General features: G+C 38.6%; 1 protein-coding gene across 1 annotated transcript in view; it reads right to left on the reverse strand.

Annotated features, from left to right (window-relative positions):
• Positions 1-17,597, reverse strand: part of LOC145668255 (KAT8 regulatory NSL complex subunit 2-like) — a 54,306-nt gene that overhangs the window by 8,025 nt on the left and 28,684 nt on the right. Inside the window, exons 4-7 of the mRNA XM_081735947.1 lie at positions 11,577-11,739; positions 5,852-6,015; positions 5,171-5,307; positions 2,259-2,381 (exon numbers count right to left, since the gene is read on the reverse strand). Of these exons, the coding sequence (XP_081592073.1) occupies positions 2,259-2,381; positions 5,171-5,307; positions 5,852-6,015; positions 11,577-11,739 (587 nt within the window). The remainder of the gene's footprint in view (positions 1-2,258; positions 2,382-5,170; positions 5,308-5,851; positions 6,016-11,576; positions 11,740-17,597) is intronic.

A 17,597-nucleotide genomic window follows, 5' to 3' on the forward strand; every position in this document is an offset into this window, starting at 1 on the left:
CCGATCTGCTGCGACTATGAACTCTTCTGTTACAATTCGATGCGCCTGACCTGGAGCAGCATTAGTCAAAAAAGTCGTACCTTCTGTGAATTTCTTGCATCACTCGTAGATTCACCGATATGACAGATAGGCGTATCCATACTTCGTCTTTATTCCCCAACTAGCAGCGTTCACCCCGCTTCGCTGCGGTCACCCCGGAACGCAATAAACTTTGTTACTTAGATAATTTTTACTTTTTCGCTTTCAAGTGATATGATAAAAACCATAGAAGATTGCAGTAAATGTTAACATTATATCGCCTGTCATTTATGTTAACCCGCCCCGCTTCGCTGCGGTCACCCCCGAACGCAATAAACTTTGTTACTTAGATAATTTTTACTTTTTCGCTTTCAAGTGATATGATAAAAACCATTATAACGCCTGTCATTTATGTTAACCCGCCGAGTGACACGGTCATGCGGGTTGCATATACATACGTTTATTTTTATACCTATGATGAACTAACAAAGGATTTGTACGTAATGGACACCTGAATGGTCAATTATCTCAAGACACTGGTAATTGAAAATTAAAGTGATATGATAAAAACCATCTAGGGTCCAAATCCTAATAACCCCCCAAAAATAAAAGAAATTGGTTCAGCCGTATTAGCGTGATGAGCGGACAAAGGATTTGTACGTTCTCTTTTATATATATAGATAGATGAATATTAACCAGTTCCACAGTATAAAATCGAGTAAATCCACTTTCTCGTTGGTGCAACTATGTCGTGGTGCCGCCATATTTAATCAGCTGTTACTAAGCTCCATTTACGGCAATGCTTCGTATTACCAGCTCGGCAATGCTTCGTATTACCAGCTCGGTAAGACGTCAAGGACTGCGTCTGCAAATTTCCAAACGCCTAAAAAACTGTTTTTATTGATTCTTCCTCGTAATAACTATTAACAATACTAACTCCGTTCCTCTCGGCAATCGTATTGAATATTTTCCCCCATTTTCGGTTGTTTGAGACTCTTGAAAGGGGTAAGAATAACCTTCGCAAACATGTTGTATTTTCGAAACAACGCTTTTTCTCATACCCTATTTACTTCTTTTCGTACACAGGATCACCTCTCCAAGTTTTCAAAAATCAAACCTAATTACAACTATGCCATTTCTCTGTCACGACTTAATTTATAAGCTTACAAATATTCATTTCATTTATTACGCAATTTAAAGTGTTAAAAACTGATTCATAGATTCCCATGGCCTCGTTTGAAAAACTCAACAAGAATTAGAAAAAAAAACAACCAAATAGCTATTTAAAAAAAAAGGGGGGGGGGGAACGCACTCCCAAGGATCAAACCTGAGAAAGCTGAATGAAAGAAAGCTAGCAGGGCTCATAGTGGTCTGGTCTCTTGTAAATAGTTGAAAAGTAACCACAACCATACAAAAAAGTGACCAAAATCTCATCATGCCCCCCCCCCTTTTTTTTGTCAATTTCTGCATCATCTCTCTGTTGTTTTCTTTCTTCTTTACTTCTTTTTGAGCTTCTTCCTTTCTTAGATTTTCTAAGTATGCTTTGTAGTTACGGTAAGCATACTTAGCAGATGTAAGAAGCTTCTAGTAAGTGGAACCAGTTCTGGCCTATTTCCGAATTTCTTCATCCCAGACATTATATTTAACTTAGCATTGAGAGTTCTCAATGCCATAAAATATTCAAATTAATCACCTACTCTTAAGAACATCATACAAGAAGCATAACACAAGACGAACATGATAAACCACAACGATGAGCGGAGCGTTAACTATTACGAGAAAAAAAAACTAAAAGACTATTATAATAGAAGAAAAAAATAGACAGAAGGGTTCTCAACTCCACCTTTAGAGCTTCAGCATCCACCAACCATCTACTGTGCTTTAGAAAGAATGAAAGCTGAAGTGAGAATAAAGCTGACTGTTTCACATGTGGCAGTAAGTACTGAAGCTTTCAGAAGAGTAATGAGTAACAGGTTTCTGCCTTTTTCCATCAATTTTTATCATATTTTTCTTAGAAAACTGCCACTGCAAAACATAAATCACACGAAAAAGTAATTTTACTTCCCAAAAAAGTAACTCATATATATAAAGTGACTCGCTATGAGCCCTGCGCTAGCTAATAGCCACAATCCTGAAATAACGTCACGGTTTCACTTAGTACTTCTATTAATTTTGTGAACAATTTTATGCAGAGGGCAAGAAAATGACAACTTACATAGAATTAATGAAGTCTGACTTACCTCAAGAATATGTTTCATACAATAACGTGTGAGTGGTAAAGTTCTCTCGCCACATTTTACTCCTCCTTCCGTAAATATGCATCTAGCTGTAGGTGGTGGTTTGGGCGCCGGAGCATCTGTTGACTAAAACGGAACACATTATCAAACAATTATTTTTAGTCCTCATTTATCAGTTTCAGTCTTTCACTAGAGTAAATACCCATGCAATACTTTTGGACAATTTTAAAACTTCGCAGAGAAAATGAAAATTTAGTTTTCGGTCACAAGTTTTAAACTTCACTATGTAGAATTTGTCCTCAACATATAGAGAGATCAGTGTTTATTGTTCATTGATTGGTATTCATGGAACTATTGATTTTTTTTTTTTTTAATTTTAAAAATACTTTAATATCATCAAAAAGATTTTTAGATACCAACAGCATTGTTTTATTATTGTATTTAACCAGACATTATAGACACTAATTCATGCATGAATTTAAATTAAATAGAAAATTTCCATGGGGAAAAAGCAAATGAGTAGGTGAGTTGAGAGAGAGAAAAATTAATACGCTATCGTTACGAAAATACCTAATGCAAATTATGCAGTACTAACAATTTTACACAATTTGAAACTAAACATGAAAGAACATTTTATTTATTTATTTATTTTACCCCTTCAGAGGTAATGGGCAAATTTATATAATCGGATAGTGGATACAGACTTACACGATTTCCCTCCAGAGTTTTGACCTTGAAATTTATTCAATTTTGTTTGTCGATTTGGGTTTGGGATATATTTCTATCAGTTGTCATGCGATACCAGACTACGACTTGCCAACTAGTATGCATGAAGGAGTAAATTAATTTCTGACTGCCGAAATACTATTCTAATTATATAAATGCGATAATCTTGTTGACCCCCCCCCCCCCAAAAACAAAAAACTTAAAAAAAAAAAAATCCGAACCAATGGGAGGAAATGGAAGCCAATAAATACATTTTCTGCCATTGGCTCTGAATGTGTAAGTAACCTACGGTAAAATATTGGGTTCATAAACGCTTGACTGCCAACATAATGCACTTCATATGTTTTCTTCCCCAGCATCCTGAGGTCCGCAAGAAAACGTCCACAAATATAAACTAAAAAGGATGCAAATACGAGATCATGAAATACAACTACGGTACTGTATAAAAACAGAAAACGGCACTGGAGAATCGAAGAAACTTTCTTAAGCTTACATGGCGTTATCGAGCAAACAGAGAACTTATTCTCACCCAGAGGAATAGGTTTATCCTCACGGTTGAATAATTTATAGATCTCACAAATACTCAAAATGTACTCTGCGAATTCTTTCTCGATATGTGCCCTGGGCTAGTGATTATCTTATACACCAGAAATAAGCAGTTAATAAATTATGATGCATAACGAGTTCTAAATTATTTATACTTTATTTATTTATTTTATTTATTTATTTATTTTTTGTATAATTGATTAATTTGCTACTCTTTCTCTGGGAATTTATTTTAGAAAAATACAAACACGTGTTTGCCTATTTTAAATTACGAATGGATATGGTGAATGTTATTTCTCTAACTCGCCGACTCCAGTTTCAACCCTTTCCACCTTATCCCGAGGAAATAAATCTCCTTTGCTCCTCCCTCTTCTGAGTGTAATTTCGCAAGTGCGCACTGTTTATTTCTAGTAAGGAGTTCACGTCTTGAGCTTTGTCTCCCCTTCAAGCTCAATTTCCAGGAGCTCTTTATACCCTACATTATAGAAAAACGTAGATTTCAAATTTAAGTTTTTGAGCGCATTATATTCTGTTGAGGGTTGATACAGAATTCCGTGAATCACTTTAACATACATTTTTAAAATCCTACAGATCTTTCCTTTTGATCTTTCTTCTCATCAACAGAGCCGTACACACGTAGAAACATTCTGATAGCTGTTTGCTACTAAACAATAAATACAGATTTTTCCCAAAACAGATACATAGCGATGTCATTGTTTTAACCGAATTAAAGTGGCGAATTTCGACTAATGAGAGTTAACATATAAACAAAGGGATATGTTTTCAGTAGTAAGCCAACTCTAAAGTCCTTTCTAGCATTATTATTATTATTATTTGAAAAAATGTGGAAATATCCATTCAATTCATATTTTTAATAATGTACTTGTGGAATCACGAAAATTGGTTTTATTTAGAGCCTCTGGCATTACACAAAAAATTGCACAATCAACTGATATTTCAAGGATAGTATTTACAACAGGTGTGAATTTAATGAAAGTTCAGAATAAACACACGCGACTGAACCGGAAGTCGAATTTGGTCACCGTGCTGATGCGCTATGACTGCGCTACCCGTCCGCTCTATTGACTAACCATATATGTCTTCTCTTGCGGTCGGTGCTCTTTTATGGCACAATCTTTAGTGAAAATATGTGATTAATTACGAAGTGGACAATGTAGCATACAGGCACAATAAAACTTGGGAGTCGATTCACGATGGTCGCACCTTCATTTTTAATTTTCATTACCAATATTGTATCACGGCAACTCATTTACATACATTGTTTTAGTATCGTAATTTCAGCAAGACTGGTTTCTCCCACATTGCTAACTTGTTAAATAGAGCAGAAAAATAATTCGGTAGTGCAGAACGAAAGCTCGCACAAAAGTCACCATATGCAACTGAATTATTTACGTATGTTAGATTACAGGAATCCCAGCATAAGTATATGAAATATGTCGACAAAGGAAAGTTTTAACACTAATCTTTTATAGATTAAGTGAAATTAAGAGTTTACAGAAATTTATGCGCCTGGATAAGGACTATTAGTTAGTTAGTAAGTAAACGACTTTTGTAAGGGTTACGTAGTTAATATTACTTATTACTTTTATTCGTATTTGACAATTTTTTCTCCTACATCGTACCTGCATTCTTCTTTCTAACGTTTTCTTGTGTAGTACAGCTTCTATTCCACTCTTCCGGTGATAATGATTCAATGCCTTAAGTTTTTCGTAAAGCTTCTGTTCTTCTGGGGTATCTTTTGGTTGTTTATGTATGCTCACTGGAACGAAAATATTTAAACTATGTATTCGTATGCGACAGACTATTGAAAAAATGTCATCCTTACCCTCTTCACTGGAGGCATTTTGTTGAGCAAAAACTGGGTCTCGTGAAAATTCTAAGTAAATAGAACACACTTTCACCCATAAATTCCCAAAATGGGATGGAAGCTGGGAGAAATGTCTATATTGATTAGAACTATCTTCAACGAAAGAGGTAAATGCCGATGATGTAGCAATAACCTTACTGGTCTTTAGTATTTATAATAAACGTCTACATCTCCATTTTGTGACAGCAATTTCTCTCATTTTTCAAATCAATCTGGAACAAATTTATCTGATGTATGTATAAAAATAAAAAAGACATGAATTATGTATATTCAATAATTCGCATAATTGAACGTAAAATGACCACATTTTCCTGCTTCTTTGCTGTTTTGGTCTTTCCTCGACCAAAATGAAATTCCTCGTTAAATTTGGAAAAACGTCTGATTTCACTACCAATCAGGTTTTATCTTACAGTGTCATTATTTTTTAGGTACTTACCCATGGTTTCCTTTTCTTTCTTGATGCCCTGCAAATATTTCCTTCTTTTTTCTTTTAGAACATGTTGAAGTCTCTTGAACTGTTCTATGTACAATGACTGTAGTCGAATTAATTTGTCACGTGTAATAAGAGCAACTTCGTCTGCTGTATATATTCCTGCATGTCTGAAACAAAACGAAGATTATACTATAGATTACAGAATTGCTTTACTTACTGTCAAAAACAATATCAAAATACAGTAACCTTTCTTCATAGCTGTATTTCGAACAGAGAAAAAGCACATGAAGATTAATAACAGCTGTCAAAACAGATCACAAACTAATTTCTTAACTCTGTCCAATAAAAAGTCTAACATGTAGGAGCAAATTTTCTGTAGTGTCCCCTGCAGCTACATAAAATAGATGAAAATTGAAGATGCAGGTTGCCATACTTATCTATCTGGTAAGTACTTTGCATGTACACGGTGGCCCAAAAGGGTGGAAATACCGTACTAAGTTATAAACGCTGCAAAACAACCAAAGTAACAATGGAGGTGGGGAATAGAGATGGGAGAAAAATATTTGGGGACACATCAATTATATCCGCCATCTTGAAATTCATACAATTTAGGATTTAGATTCTTGGGCTTTTCATTTAACCTATCACGTATGAGGGATGACGTCTCTTGGCGAGCACACTATCCGGGAAAAGGGAAGGAAGGAAGCGGCCTGGGACCTGTAAGTAGGTACCACCCCGACATTTGCCTGCTATGAATAAGGAAAACTCAGTAAAACCCCATTCAGGATGGTTGGCCTGAAAAAGCTTTCCACACTTTTTTAACCGAGTGCCCGCACCGAAAATCGAACCCGGGACTGCATGCACCGAAAGCGAGAGCATTAGCGACTACGCTACGCGGGGCCAATTTCACGCAATTGTCTTAAATGGAAACCATACCAGTGATTTATCATTTTAATAGCAACTTTTCGTAGAAATGGAATGATACTGTCATTTTTGCTCTGGCGCTAAAAATTACAAACTTATGATTGGTTCCTTATTTGAATCGTTGCAGATTATTTACTAACAGAAGATGGCCTTGATACATGCACAACACAATGAGATTGTGTTGATCTCTAGAGAACCAAGCACCAGGGCAAGTACAGACGAATTTAACCGTTGCCATCCGGAAGGAATTAGCACCAAAGGCTATTATGTTCAAAGTTCTGAAGAAAATCGAAGAAATCCGGATCTGTGACAGATCGACCCAAGACTTGCAGACTATTCACGACGACAGACGAGGCAATAATTAAAGCAGTATTGGCATCATTCAGTAAAAGTCCCACAAAAAGCATGCATAGTGTAGTCCGTGAAAATGGTGTTAATCATCCCTCAATCATGAGCATTATGTCAGTGAATACGGACACCATTATAACCTGCAACTTTCAACACTTTCAGATTATTCAGATTGCAGTCTGAAAATTGTTAAATGGGCTACAGAACAGCTATGACAAAACACCACATTCCCCTCTGACGTATTGTTTACTAATAAGGCAAAATTCTACGTGTCAGAAAGGTTAAACAGAACATGCGGTATTGGTCAGATAGTAATCCGCATCCGCAGGTGATGGCGTAGTGTGGTGTGGGGACTTACGTTGTTGGTCCATCCTTCATCGACGGAACGGTGATGGCTTATCGACGCATGTTAGAAGTAATCTTGCCATCACTTCTGTCGGAGAGTGGGTCGTGAGTGTCGTGAGTTTTCCCAGCACGATGGCGCCCCACCACATTTCATATCTGTATCCGTGACTACCTCCATCAGCAGTTCCCTAATGCGTGGATTGGTTGGCGAGGTGCTGTGAAATGGTCTTTTCGTTCCCCCGACCTGTGGCCATGTTAAGTCTATTGTGTATGCAGTGAAAATTATACCAGCTCAAGGAAAGAAATGTGGACGCATGTTCCAACGTTACAGCCGATACTTTGCGCAAAGTTCTGCGTTATTGGAAACTTAGAAAATATCTGACAATCGACCGGAATGGGAAACACACAGAACACGTCTTGTAACAGTGCGTGGTCCTTTTTCGTATGCCCGATCTCCTGTTGGGAACACAATAAAGAGTCAGTTTTATAATGGCTAGCGCTACAGCAAAACTAACTGTCACTCCATTTCTATGAAAATTTGCTATTAAAATGCTATGGTTTCCATTTAAGACAACTGCGTAAAATTCAACATGAAAAACGTCAATGTGATGTGTCCTCCAATATTCCTCATTTACATTGGTACTTTGTTTTATTTTACACTGGTTTACCACTAATTAGAGTGTTTACACACTTTAGGACCACTTGTTACATGTTTATTCTTTACAAAAGTTTTTACAAAGTTGAACCTAGTGGAATTTGGCGAAACTGTTCAGATTTCACCTTTCGCATAACACTGAGTGAGAGTAAGAAATTGGAAGTGGGTGCGTTTTATACTGCAAAGGTCTTTTGCACCCGTTAATGTCAAATTCAGTAACAAGTCTGCGAAGACAGATATACATACAAAGAGAGCGAAAAACACAGGGTAAAATTAGTCACACACATTGGGATATTAATGTCTCATGCTAAGGCTACGGGGCCTTTGGTAAAGAAAGGCCAAAGTTAATATGAAAGAGAAAACAAGTCCATTTGAGTAGTTGTTGTAACTGTCAACAAACAGAAATGGAAATTTTTTTGAGCGACAATAAGCAGGCGATTATCACACAGGGGAAAGCAAGAAATACATTAAGTATAAACACTAGAACAATCACAATACAGGTAGGACATTAAGGCGTCGAAGAAACGTAAAAAAAATCAAGAGATCGTTCGGTGGTCTTCTCTCAACAGTACTGGTAAGTCTGCTGGTAGGGCACGGTCATCTCGAAGCTGAGCATGACTAGGACAATCCACAAGCAATTCTGAATATTTTATCTAGCTCCACGAACCGTACACAATGGTGGCACTTCGCCACGAAACAGAAATCCATGTGTTAAGTGTGAACGTCCAATACGAAGTCTAGTGAGAATTCGTTCCTCCCGTCGAGAAAATCTTGAGCTGGTAGTCCACACACCAAGTGAAGGTTTGAGTACCTGTAATCAGGGTTCATAATGGCCTGGTCTCTTCTAAGTAGTTGAAGAGACCAAAAGCACATGAAAAAGTAACCAAAAATGACCAAAATGTCATCAAAATGTAACTTTAAACCTTGATGCCAAACTTGGGCATAAATTGACTTTTCTTTTTTCAACCAACATAGGGCCGGCTGGATCATAGCTGAAATACGTAATGTTTTAACATGTTAAGATTAAAAATTATTTTACTTAAGTTTGTCAGCTAATAAAAATTGGATTACTTGTATTTAGAGATTCATTATTAATTACATATTTGCACGGTTCTAGAAGAATAGACGTAGAAGGGCTCTCAAACTCACCTTGAGCTTAAGCACCCCTCACCTACCCACTGTGCTTTAGAAAGAATAAAAAGCTGAAGTGAGAATAAAGCTGCCTTGGTTCACATGTGGAAGCAAGTACTGAAGTTTTCAGAAGAATAGTAAGTAACAAATTTCTGCCTTTTTCCATTTATTTTTATAATATTTTTCTTAGAAAATTGCCAATGCAAAACACAAATCACACGAAAAAAAAAAAAAAATGACTTTACTCCCCAAAAAAGTAACTTTTAGTGACAAACGACAAAAAAGTAACTTTTAGTCAAAACAAGTGACTTGCTATGAGCCCTGATGCAATTCATTGTTAATAGTCTGGTCCCATTCGAGATGCCAGTGTTGATGCAACTGAGCAGCGAATGGCGAACACAGATCTGTGCTGGGTATAAGGAGAAAGCTCTCTTCCTTCATGGGCAGTAATTTTCGCTGCAGTGACTATTACTCGCTACGCGCCCAGAATGTTCGGAACCCAGAAGAAATGTACCTCACATTTCTATGCCAATAATGTATGACATAAGATGATTTTCTGGATGAAAGGATGTTTACTTTACGCATCAAGGAGGTTACTCAGAACACTTAGAGTGGCAATAAATTAAGATCCTTCATATATGACATGCAGAGGCATAACGTTATGTCTGTAAAATGCACCCAGTTCAGCAGTGAATACTGAAGAACAGGCGTGTTAAAATTACACGTATTTCTCCCGAAGTAGTGGTGCTTTGGGCAGCAATGGATGTTGGTAATTGTTGTGCAGTATTCATTGCTGACGCAACAGGAAGAGCACATATATGAGTAATTACATCAATGGTGTGTTTCATGGGAACGAGTAATTTCACAGCACATGAAAAAGAGAACGCAAAGTATGTACCGGTTTGATGTGGTGCTTGACCTCAGCGGCCGAAATTTCTTCAGGAATCATAAGTTCACGGATTACTGTTTCGTACTTGAATGTCGGACAATCATGAGACCAAGCCAAATGTGTTGCATCAGAACAATTGCCACAGATGGCAGAAGTATTGCATGACGTACATGAGTGCCCAAAATGATAATATTTAAAACAGTGCAAAGGAAGAGGAATGTATGGTTTCATCTTTAAGTGACTAAACAGAATTAAATCATATTTTCAACACATTTAAATATATATTTAGTACTAGGAAAAATTTCGATAACTGTATTAAGGAATAATACCATACTCATATCGCAGAACACCGAAAATAAAATACTTCGTAATACTTATTTCCATGATTATATATATAAAACTGTAAAATTGAGTTAAGAACGAAACTTACGAATGTTATTCATTATGAAGGAAAAGAAAGGGAAGGAGGAAGTTTAACGTCCTATATTTATGCTCTGCAAACTACGAACAAGGGGAGAATTAGTAAAACTCCAGAGGGAAATAAAAAGAAAAATAATATTTTACCGGATATATTTTCTACCACAGAAAATTAGAAAAAACTAAATTCCATATCATTACTTCCCATAAGAATAATTCATTTCTAACATGATTTCTGTGACGAGTTGAATTCAAGAAAGGTTGTGAATATTTCTGGGATCCATTGAGTATAAACGGTACACAGCAAGAACTGTCTCTGATACGGATTCAGAATCCCAGGAGTACTGCTTATTTCTGTCCTATAAAACCGAAAATGGCACATCTTACCTCAATATTAGATCCCCAGATCGTGAAAATCCATCTCAAGTTTTACAATGATAAAAGTGTTACATAAGAAATAACTGATAGTTATGTGAAAAGGTGTGTGCTCATAACATAACAGCGGCAAGAATATCAATACGCTACACGTTTGATAGTGGATTCTCCCGAAATAGTTTCATTTATACATCAATTATTTTACAATCAACTTTGGGATTCTTTTAGTTTTTAGGATGACTTTTCGAGAGTTCTGTGAATGTGGCCTATGTCTGACTACTGGCGAGAGGCACAAATGATCCACATCTAGGAACAACTGAAGGGTAAAGGAAAAGAACAAGGAATGTCCATGTGTGTGCTTTAGTGGGTGCTTTGTCCTATCTGTTGGTGACTCTTAGTACCATTTGACAGTATATGCCATGGATGTCTAAATGTCGAAATGTCCATGTAAAACGGGGCGAAAGATTTGACTACCCTATTATTTATTACGCGGTTTAAAATATAAAAACGCCGTTTTCTCGAAAATCCAGTTTTGTGACATTCCTCCTTTTTCCCCCTTACCCTTCAAGTGTTCTCTCAACAAAAACCAGTGTAACCTTCCATTACTCATTTCTTTCATACTAACCACTCTAAGAAATACATACTTCAAAGGATCTTCTAGATCATTATCTATACTATCAGCATCCGATTCAGCATCTCCCCTCCATGCACTATCGAGAATTGCAGTTTCAGCATCGCTATCTGAATCGCTGGCATAATCCAAAATCTTCGAAGCAGAACTATTGACTTTAGATGAATCTATATCACCTGCAACATATATGAAACAGTATTTAGTAAGTGCAATGTACTCAAAGTAGGAACAAAAACGATCAACATAAATTTATTGCCAGTAACTGAAGTTTTGTTGTAAGCAATTCTGATGCTGATCAAAAACTTCAGTTGTTGGACAAGAATTTGAGACTGGACCAATTTAAGATTCCCAATATGTTGAATGTTAATCTTCAATACAAAGAACTATTTCGAATAACACATACACGAGTTGAATCAAATGCTTCTAGAACATACACGTACAATACAAATTTCAACATATTCGGAGCTTTTATAATCCTTATATTTAATTACAAGCAAATATACTGATTAATCTGTATCTGTCCCGACATGTACATGTATACTTCAATAATCCTGTGTTTGCAGGGAACACTACATTAGTCAGCACAACCATGAAGGTGAGGGCAATTTCTTGTCAACCAGGGATATCAGGTGCCTACTAAACTTCCAAAATGAAATTTCGTGATCTTTTCTTTACCAAATCATAAAATTTCGTTACATTCAAAAACTAATAACAGTACCTACATTATTTAACATTTATCTTTATCTTATCTCTACTTTCAAAGGCTGTTTCCTGGAGCGATAAGAACTTATTGTCTGCTCACAGCTGAAAATACTGGTTAGAAGCGTAAATGGTTTCGGCGGTGTGATGCGATTTGCATCGCCACTGCTCAATGATCCAAGCTGAAGGACATTCTCAAGAGTGAATTTGGGTGCGAATTCGGCCGAATTTTCATGCATGCGATAGAGGCGTGCTTTGCTTGCAATGTGGTAGCGTCTAAAGCCGGCCATAGACATTTTTGCGGTGAATTTTGACAAAAATTTTCACTCTTTACTTGTATTTGTACAGATAAAAAATTCGTTACGCAAAGCTAAATTTATTGACTTTCATGTCCAACATTTTTTTTTCTTAATAAGTACAAACTGAATACAATTTAAACTATATTCCTCAAAAATTCATTACAAACGTTATAGTCATTTTCCCGTGATCACAAAACAACGCCGATTTGAATACTGAGAAAGTAAAATATAGAAATTTCTTTTTGTTTTCACTGTACAGGGTTCCCATTTATCTGGCGAACAGAAATTTCGTCACTTTTCCAGGTCACAATTTACAAATTTCCAGGTCTATATACACAATGCTCACTGAATTGCGATCACCTCCCCACGCAGGAAGGCGTGGACAGAAGCCCAGCTGATAACATGACCATCCCAACCTGTAATTTGTGATAAAGAACACACTCGAGGCTACATGCTGGTAGACAGCACAGTTACAACGGGAGGTGGACAAGATTTATCCGCATTCCAAAGGGTATGATAGTGGGTACCCGAACAGCAGGTGTATCAGTAAACCTACAAAGCAACACTTGTCGGACTCACCCGTTCCAATCTAGGTGTACAAAATGTGGCAAGAAAATGAGGTACCGGTCTTCAGGAGAAGGAATTGTAGGAGCACACGGAAGGTCGACGGCTACGGGGGTAAGCGTCGCATCAAATGGCCCGTGATAGGCAAACGAAGCATCAGTGCTGGGAATTCTGTAACTAATACAACAGTGGATGCACAACACCCATGCCCACGCAACTATGTGGCATACACAGGAACGCATGAAATTCTACGACAGACGACTCATTCGCCTCCCCCTTTAACGACTCGTCACGTCAACTTCATTGCGCTCGGGCACAGGAGCACGCTAATTGGAACATTTATTATTGACAAAGTGTGTGTTCGTCCGATGAATCATAGTTTATGCTACACCACTAGGTCCGGCGCGTGTGGCGCCAAGCACGAAGCTATGGACCCGTCGTGCATGGTGCGTACTGTACAGGCAAGTAGGAGCGGCTGTATAATTTGGGAATGCTTCTGTTGATATGGACTGGGACCGTTGGTGAATATGGACCACAGTGTGACGTCCGTTGGGTATCTGCAGATGTTAGGCGATCACCTACACTTTACAATGCAGCACTTCTACCCACATGAAGACAGCACTCTCAACAAAAATGTAAGGTGCCACCGAGACAGAACTGTGCTTGCTTGGTTTGAGATACATTCCATGAAGCTGCAACATATGAATTGGCCCGTAACTCACCGGATCTTATTCCCTTAGAACATCTATGGGATGTTGTGGAACGAGCCCCTCGAGTCATGACTTTTGCACCGAAATTGTGGGCTCATTGTAAGATTTCACCAGGAATACATGGTGTTAGATCCCCGTAGAAACTTATCAGCAACTTGCAAAATCCATGCAATGCCGTGTTCAAAGCCGTCCTTCGAGCAAAAGGTGAACCAACAAAGCATTAAATAGGTGATTGCAATTCAGGAGCACTCAGTGTATACTATCAAAAAGAAACACTATTTTTCAAGACAGGGAGTTCCTCACCAACTATGCAATATTATATATATATATGCGTGTGTAGAGAAGCTTTGCAAAATTAATTTTATAGAGTATCCCCTACCAATAGTCGGGTTAAGGAGAAAAATCCAGTAGACCTACTATTCTCAAATATTCTATTTAAAAAAAAAAAAAAAAAAAAAAACTTATAAAGATATCAAAGAAAGTTCTGTCGCTTTTGGAGGAGATTGTGTTCAACTGGCCCTTACACCGTAAGTTGAATGCGAATGCAGATAAGGCGAAGATCAGTTGTTGGTATGCATGGCTATATCCAACATACTGCCTGGTTGTGGCCGTTCAGTTACAACGTTAACCTGCGTAAGGATAGTGAACATGGGACCCTAACAGAGCGTCAGGAGGGCGTGTACGCTATAAGAGTTCAAAGTGGGGTCAAACGTCAGTGCAGCGGTGGTTTAACAAGATTAAGGACAGTGACGAAACTCAACACGCACTACGTGCAGGAAGACCACCACATGTACAAAATTAAGATCTTCAGGCAGCAACTGAGGCGAAGAGTGACCAGACATGTGAGGAACTGGAACTATAATTCGGTGAGTGGAGAAATCATTCGGCAGCAACTCCAACTTAGAAAGCACTACAAGTTGGGTCAATGGATCCCACATGATCTGACTCCGGGCCAGAAGGTAACGCGAGCAGACACCTGCGTTTCTTTCTGTCTCGTCTGAGAAAGGAGCCATTTCTGACCAGGGTATTGACATGTGATGAGAAATCGGTCCTGTACGAAGCTCCACGCCGCCATTATCATTGGTTAGCATCGCATGAACCGGTTCCAAAACAGCCGAAGCCATCACTGCACCAGAAGAAGGTTCTCCTGTGTGTTTGGTGGACTGCTCACGGCATCGTGCATCGGAACTGCCACCAGCTTATCAGAGCATCAATGCAACTGTACTCTCAGCAGTTGAGCCGTGTTCAAGAAAAACTCAAAACTGTGGAGCCAGCACTTCTGAAACGCTAAGCTCCACGTGGCTAGGATGACTCGAGACACCATTCTACGCCTTGGATGAGAAACACTATTGCACCCGCCATACTCCCCGGACACTGCACCGACCGATTATCACCTGTTCCATTCCTTGGACAATTACCTTCGAAGACGCCAATTCAAATCCCTAGTAGCGCTGCAAAATGCACTTGATACTTCCTTTGCTTCACGGCCCACCAAGGTCTACCGCGATGGAATCCATGACCTTCCAGAACGTTGGCAGAAGGTCGTCGACGCTGATGGGAACTATTTTTAACCTTCCAGGTACGTCTTAGGTGAAAAAATGAAATGAAATCTTTAAGTTTTACGTCCCACGCTTATGCCGGTTAGGCTAAAGGATACGGTGAAGATGAGAAATGAATGAAATGGTGGAATGAAAGAAGTGGGAGGAAACGGGAGGACCCCGAGAAAACCCACGAGCACGATGTTTGTCCAACACAAAGGCCACACGGCGCGAGCTGGGATCGAACCAGGGACCCCAAACACCGGAGGTGAACGCTCTACCACTGAGCCACCGCGCCCCCTACTACGTCTTAGGTGTCATATCGATGTTCGAAGATGATGGGTGAAAAAGCGAAAGAACTTTCTTGGTTACCTTTATAAAATCCTTTCATTCTTCCAGGACTTTTTACGAATAAGCTCAATTTCCTGCCTTTTCTAGGTCGGTGGGAACTCTGCAAACGGAATTTTTGAGAACTGGAACATCTGTTAATTATTTAAAAAGAGGAATTTATATACCAAGTTTCACTTTCGTAACTTGAGGTTCCTAATACTTTTTTTTTCCTTTTTGCACTAATTCTCCTGCCCCCTCCCCTTAGGATATTGATTTTAATCTAAATGACATAAAAACACAGTTTGATGTAGATACTACGTTAAAAATGTTTCATTTCAAACTGTTCAGCCGTTATATATACGAGACATGGGTAAAAAATAACGGAACTAACAACAATGTCAGTAGTATATGTGGAGCTGTGAGGAGCCTATACACACAGAGCAACCTTAAACCTTCAAGAAGAGAACGATATACACGAGTTGTCGCTCTGAGTCCGCTTGAGTCTGTGAGCAGTGCTTGAAGAAAGGTGTGCAATCGTGATGCCGGGAAGAATGGCAAATGTGAAAATTGAACAGCGCATTAACTTGAAATTCCTTGTGAAATTAAAGAAAGCACCGTGTGCGCGTGAAAGTCTATGATCAAAGGCCGGGTCATCCTCTCACAGCAACAACAGAGGAAAATGGGCAAAAATGACTTGACAGTCAGAAAGATAGCAGGCTCAGCATTCGAATGATAGACATGGTGAGCATCGATGAAATCTGTCGGCGCAATTGTGCACGGCCATTTAAATATGCACCAAGTTTGCTCTAAAATGAAACCAAAAAAACTTCACACAGGAGCAGAACTACCTCCAGAAGCACGTGTGCAGTGACAATGAAATGACTGGAAGTACAACCGAACGTATTAACGAAAATAATCACTGGCGACAAGACGTGGATCTTTCAGTAGGATCCTGAAACGAAAAGGCAATCCATGCACTGGAAAATTTCCTAGTCACCGCGAATGAAAATGGCACACAAGCGAAAACTGAAAGTAAAAGCCATGCTCATTGTATTCTTTGATATCAATGGCATGCTCCTGATTGGATAGGTACTGTCAGGTCAAACAGTATGTAGGCTTTTGGTAAAGCTGCGAGAGGCGCGTGAGAAAGTAAAGGCCTCTCTTGTGGAAGAACAATGAATGGAATGTACATCACAACAATGCTAATTAGCATACTGCTTTGACTTAAGCATTTTATGGCAGCTAAAAAGAATCCAGTGTTGGGACATCCATCTTATCCGCCGGACTTGACACAGATTCTTTTCTCTTCCGAAAGTGAATCAGCTCTCAAGGGAACTCATCTTTGAACTGTAGAAAATGGCAGCGGTACTCAAGACGGCCAGACTTACTTTTTCGCTAGATGACGTATTATATATATATCAAATGGGGCAGGAATCAAATACGAAATGAATTTTTTGTAATGGAACGATAGACAAAAACATGAACAATATGTGGAAGGTTGTTGTTGTTGTTGATTTTAGTTTAGCGTCCCTTTCAGCAGCGAGGCTATATGAGACGTGGACCTACTGATTAACGTGGAATCCGAACCACATGAGCTCCCGCCGGGAATCGAACCCGGGTCTCCCACGCCAGAGGCGAATATGTGGAAGGACACACACGGAGAAATGCTGCCATGTGTCTCATGCTTCTACTGCACATATTAACGGAGATATGACTATGGAAATGCTTGTAAATAGAAAGACAAGATTAGAACGCAGCGCTGAGACTGTCCTGCGTTCGATTGACTTAATATTATGGCAAATCTAAAGAGTACGAGGTAAATATTTAAGATAAGCAATGTTAGGAAATATTTCGCTTCGAGATTCTTTTGTTCAAACCCTATGCCCGCCTCTCA

Source organism: Thermobia domestica, chromosome 13 (genome assembly GCF_964235325.1).
Source record: "Thermobia domestica chromosome 13, izTheDome1.hap1.1, whole genome shotgun sequence".
In the NCBI taxonomy this organism is placed as follows: Eukaryota; Metazoa; Arthropoda; class Insecta; order Zygentoma; family Lepismatidae; genus Thermobia; species Thermobia domestica.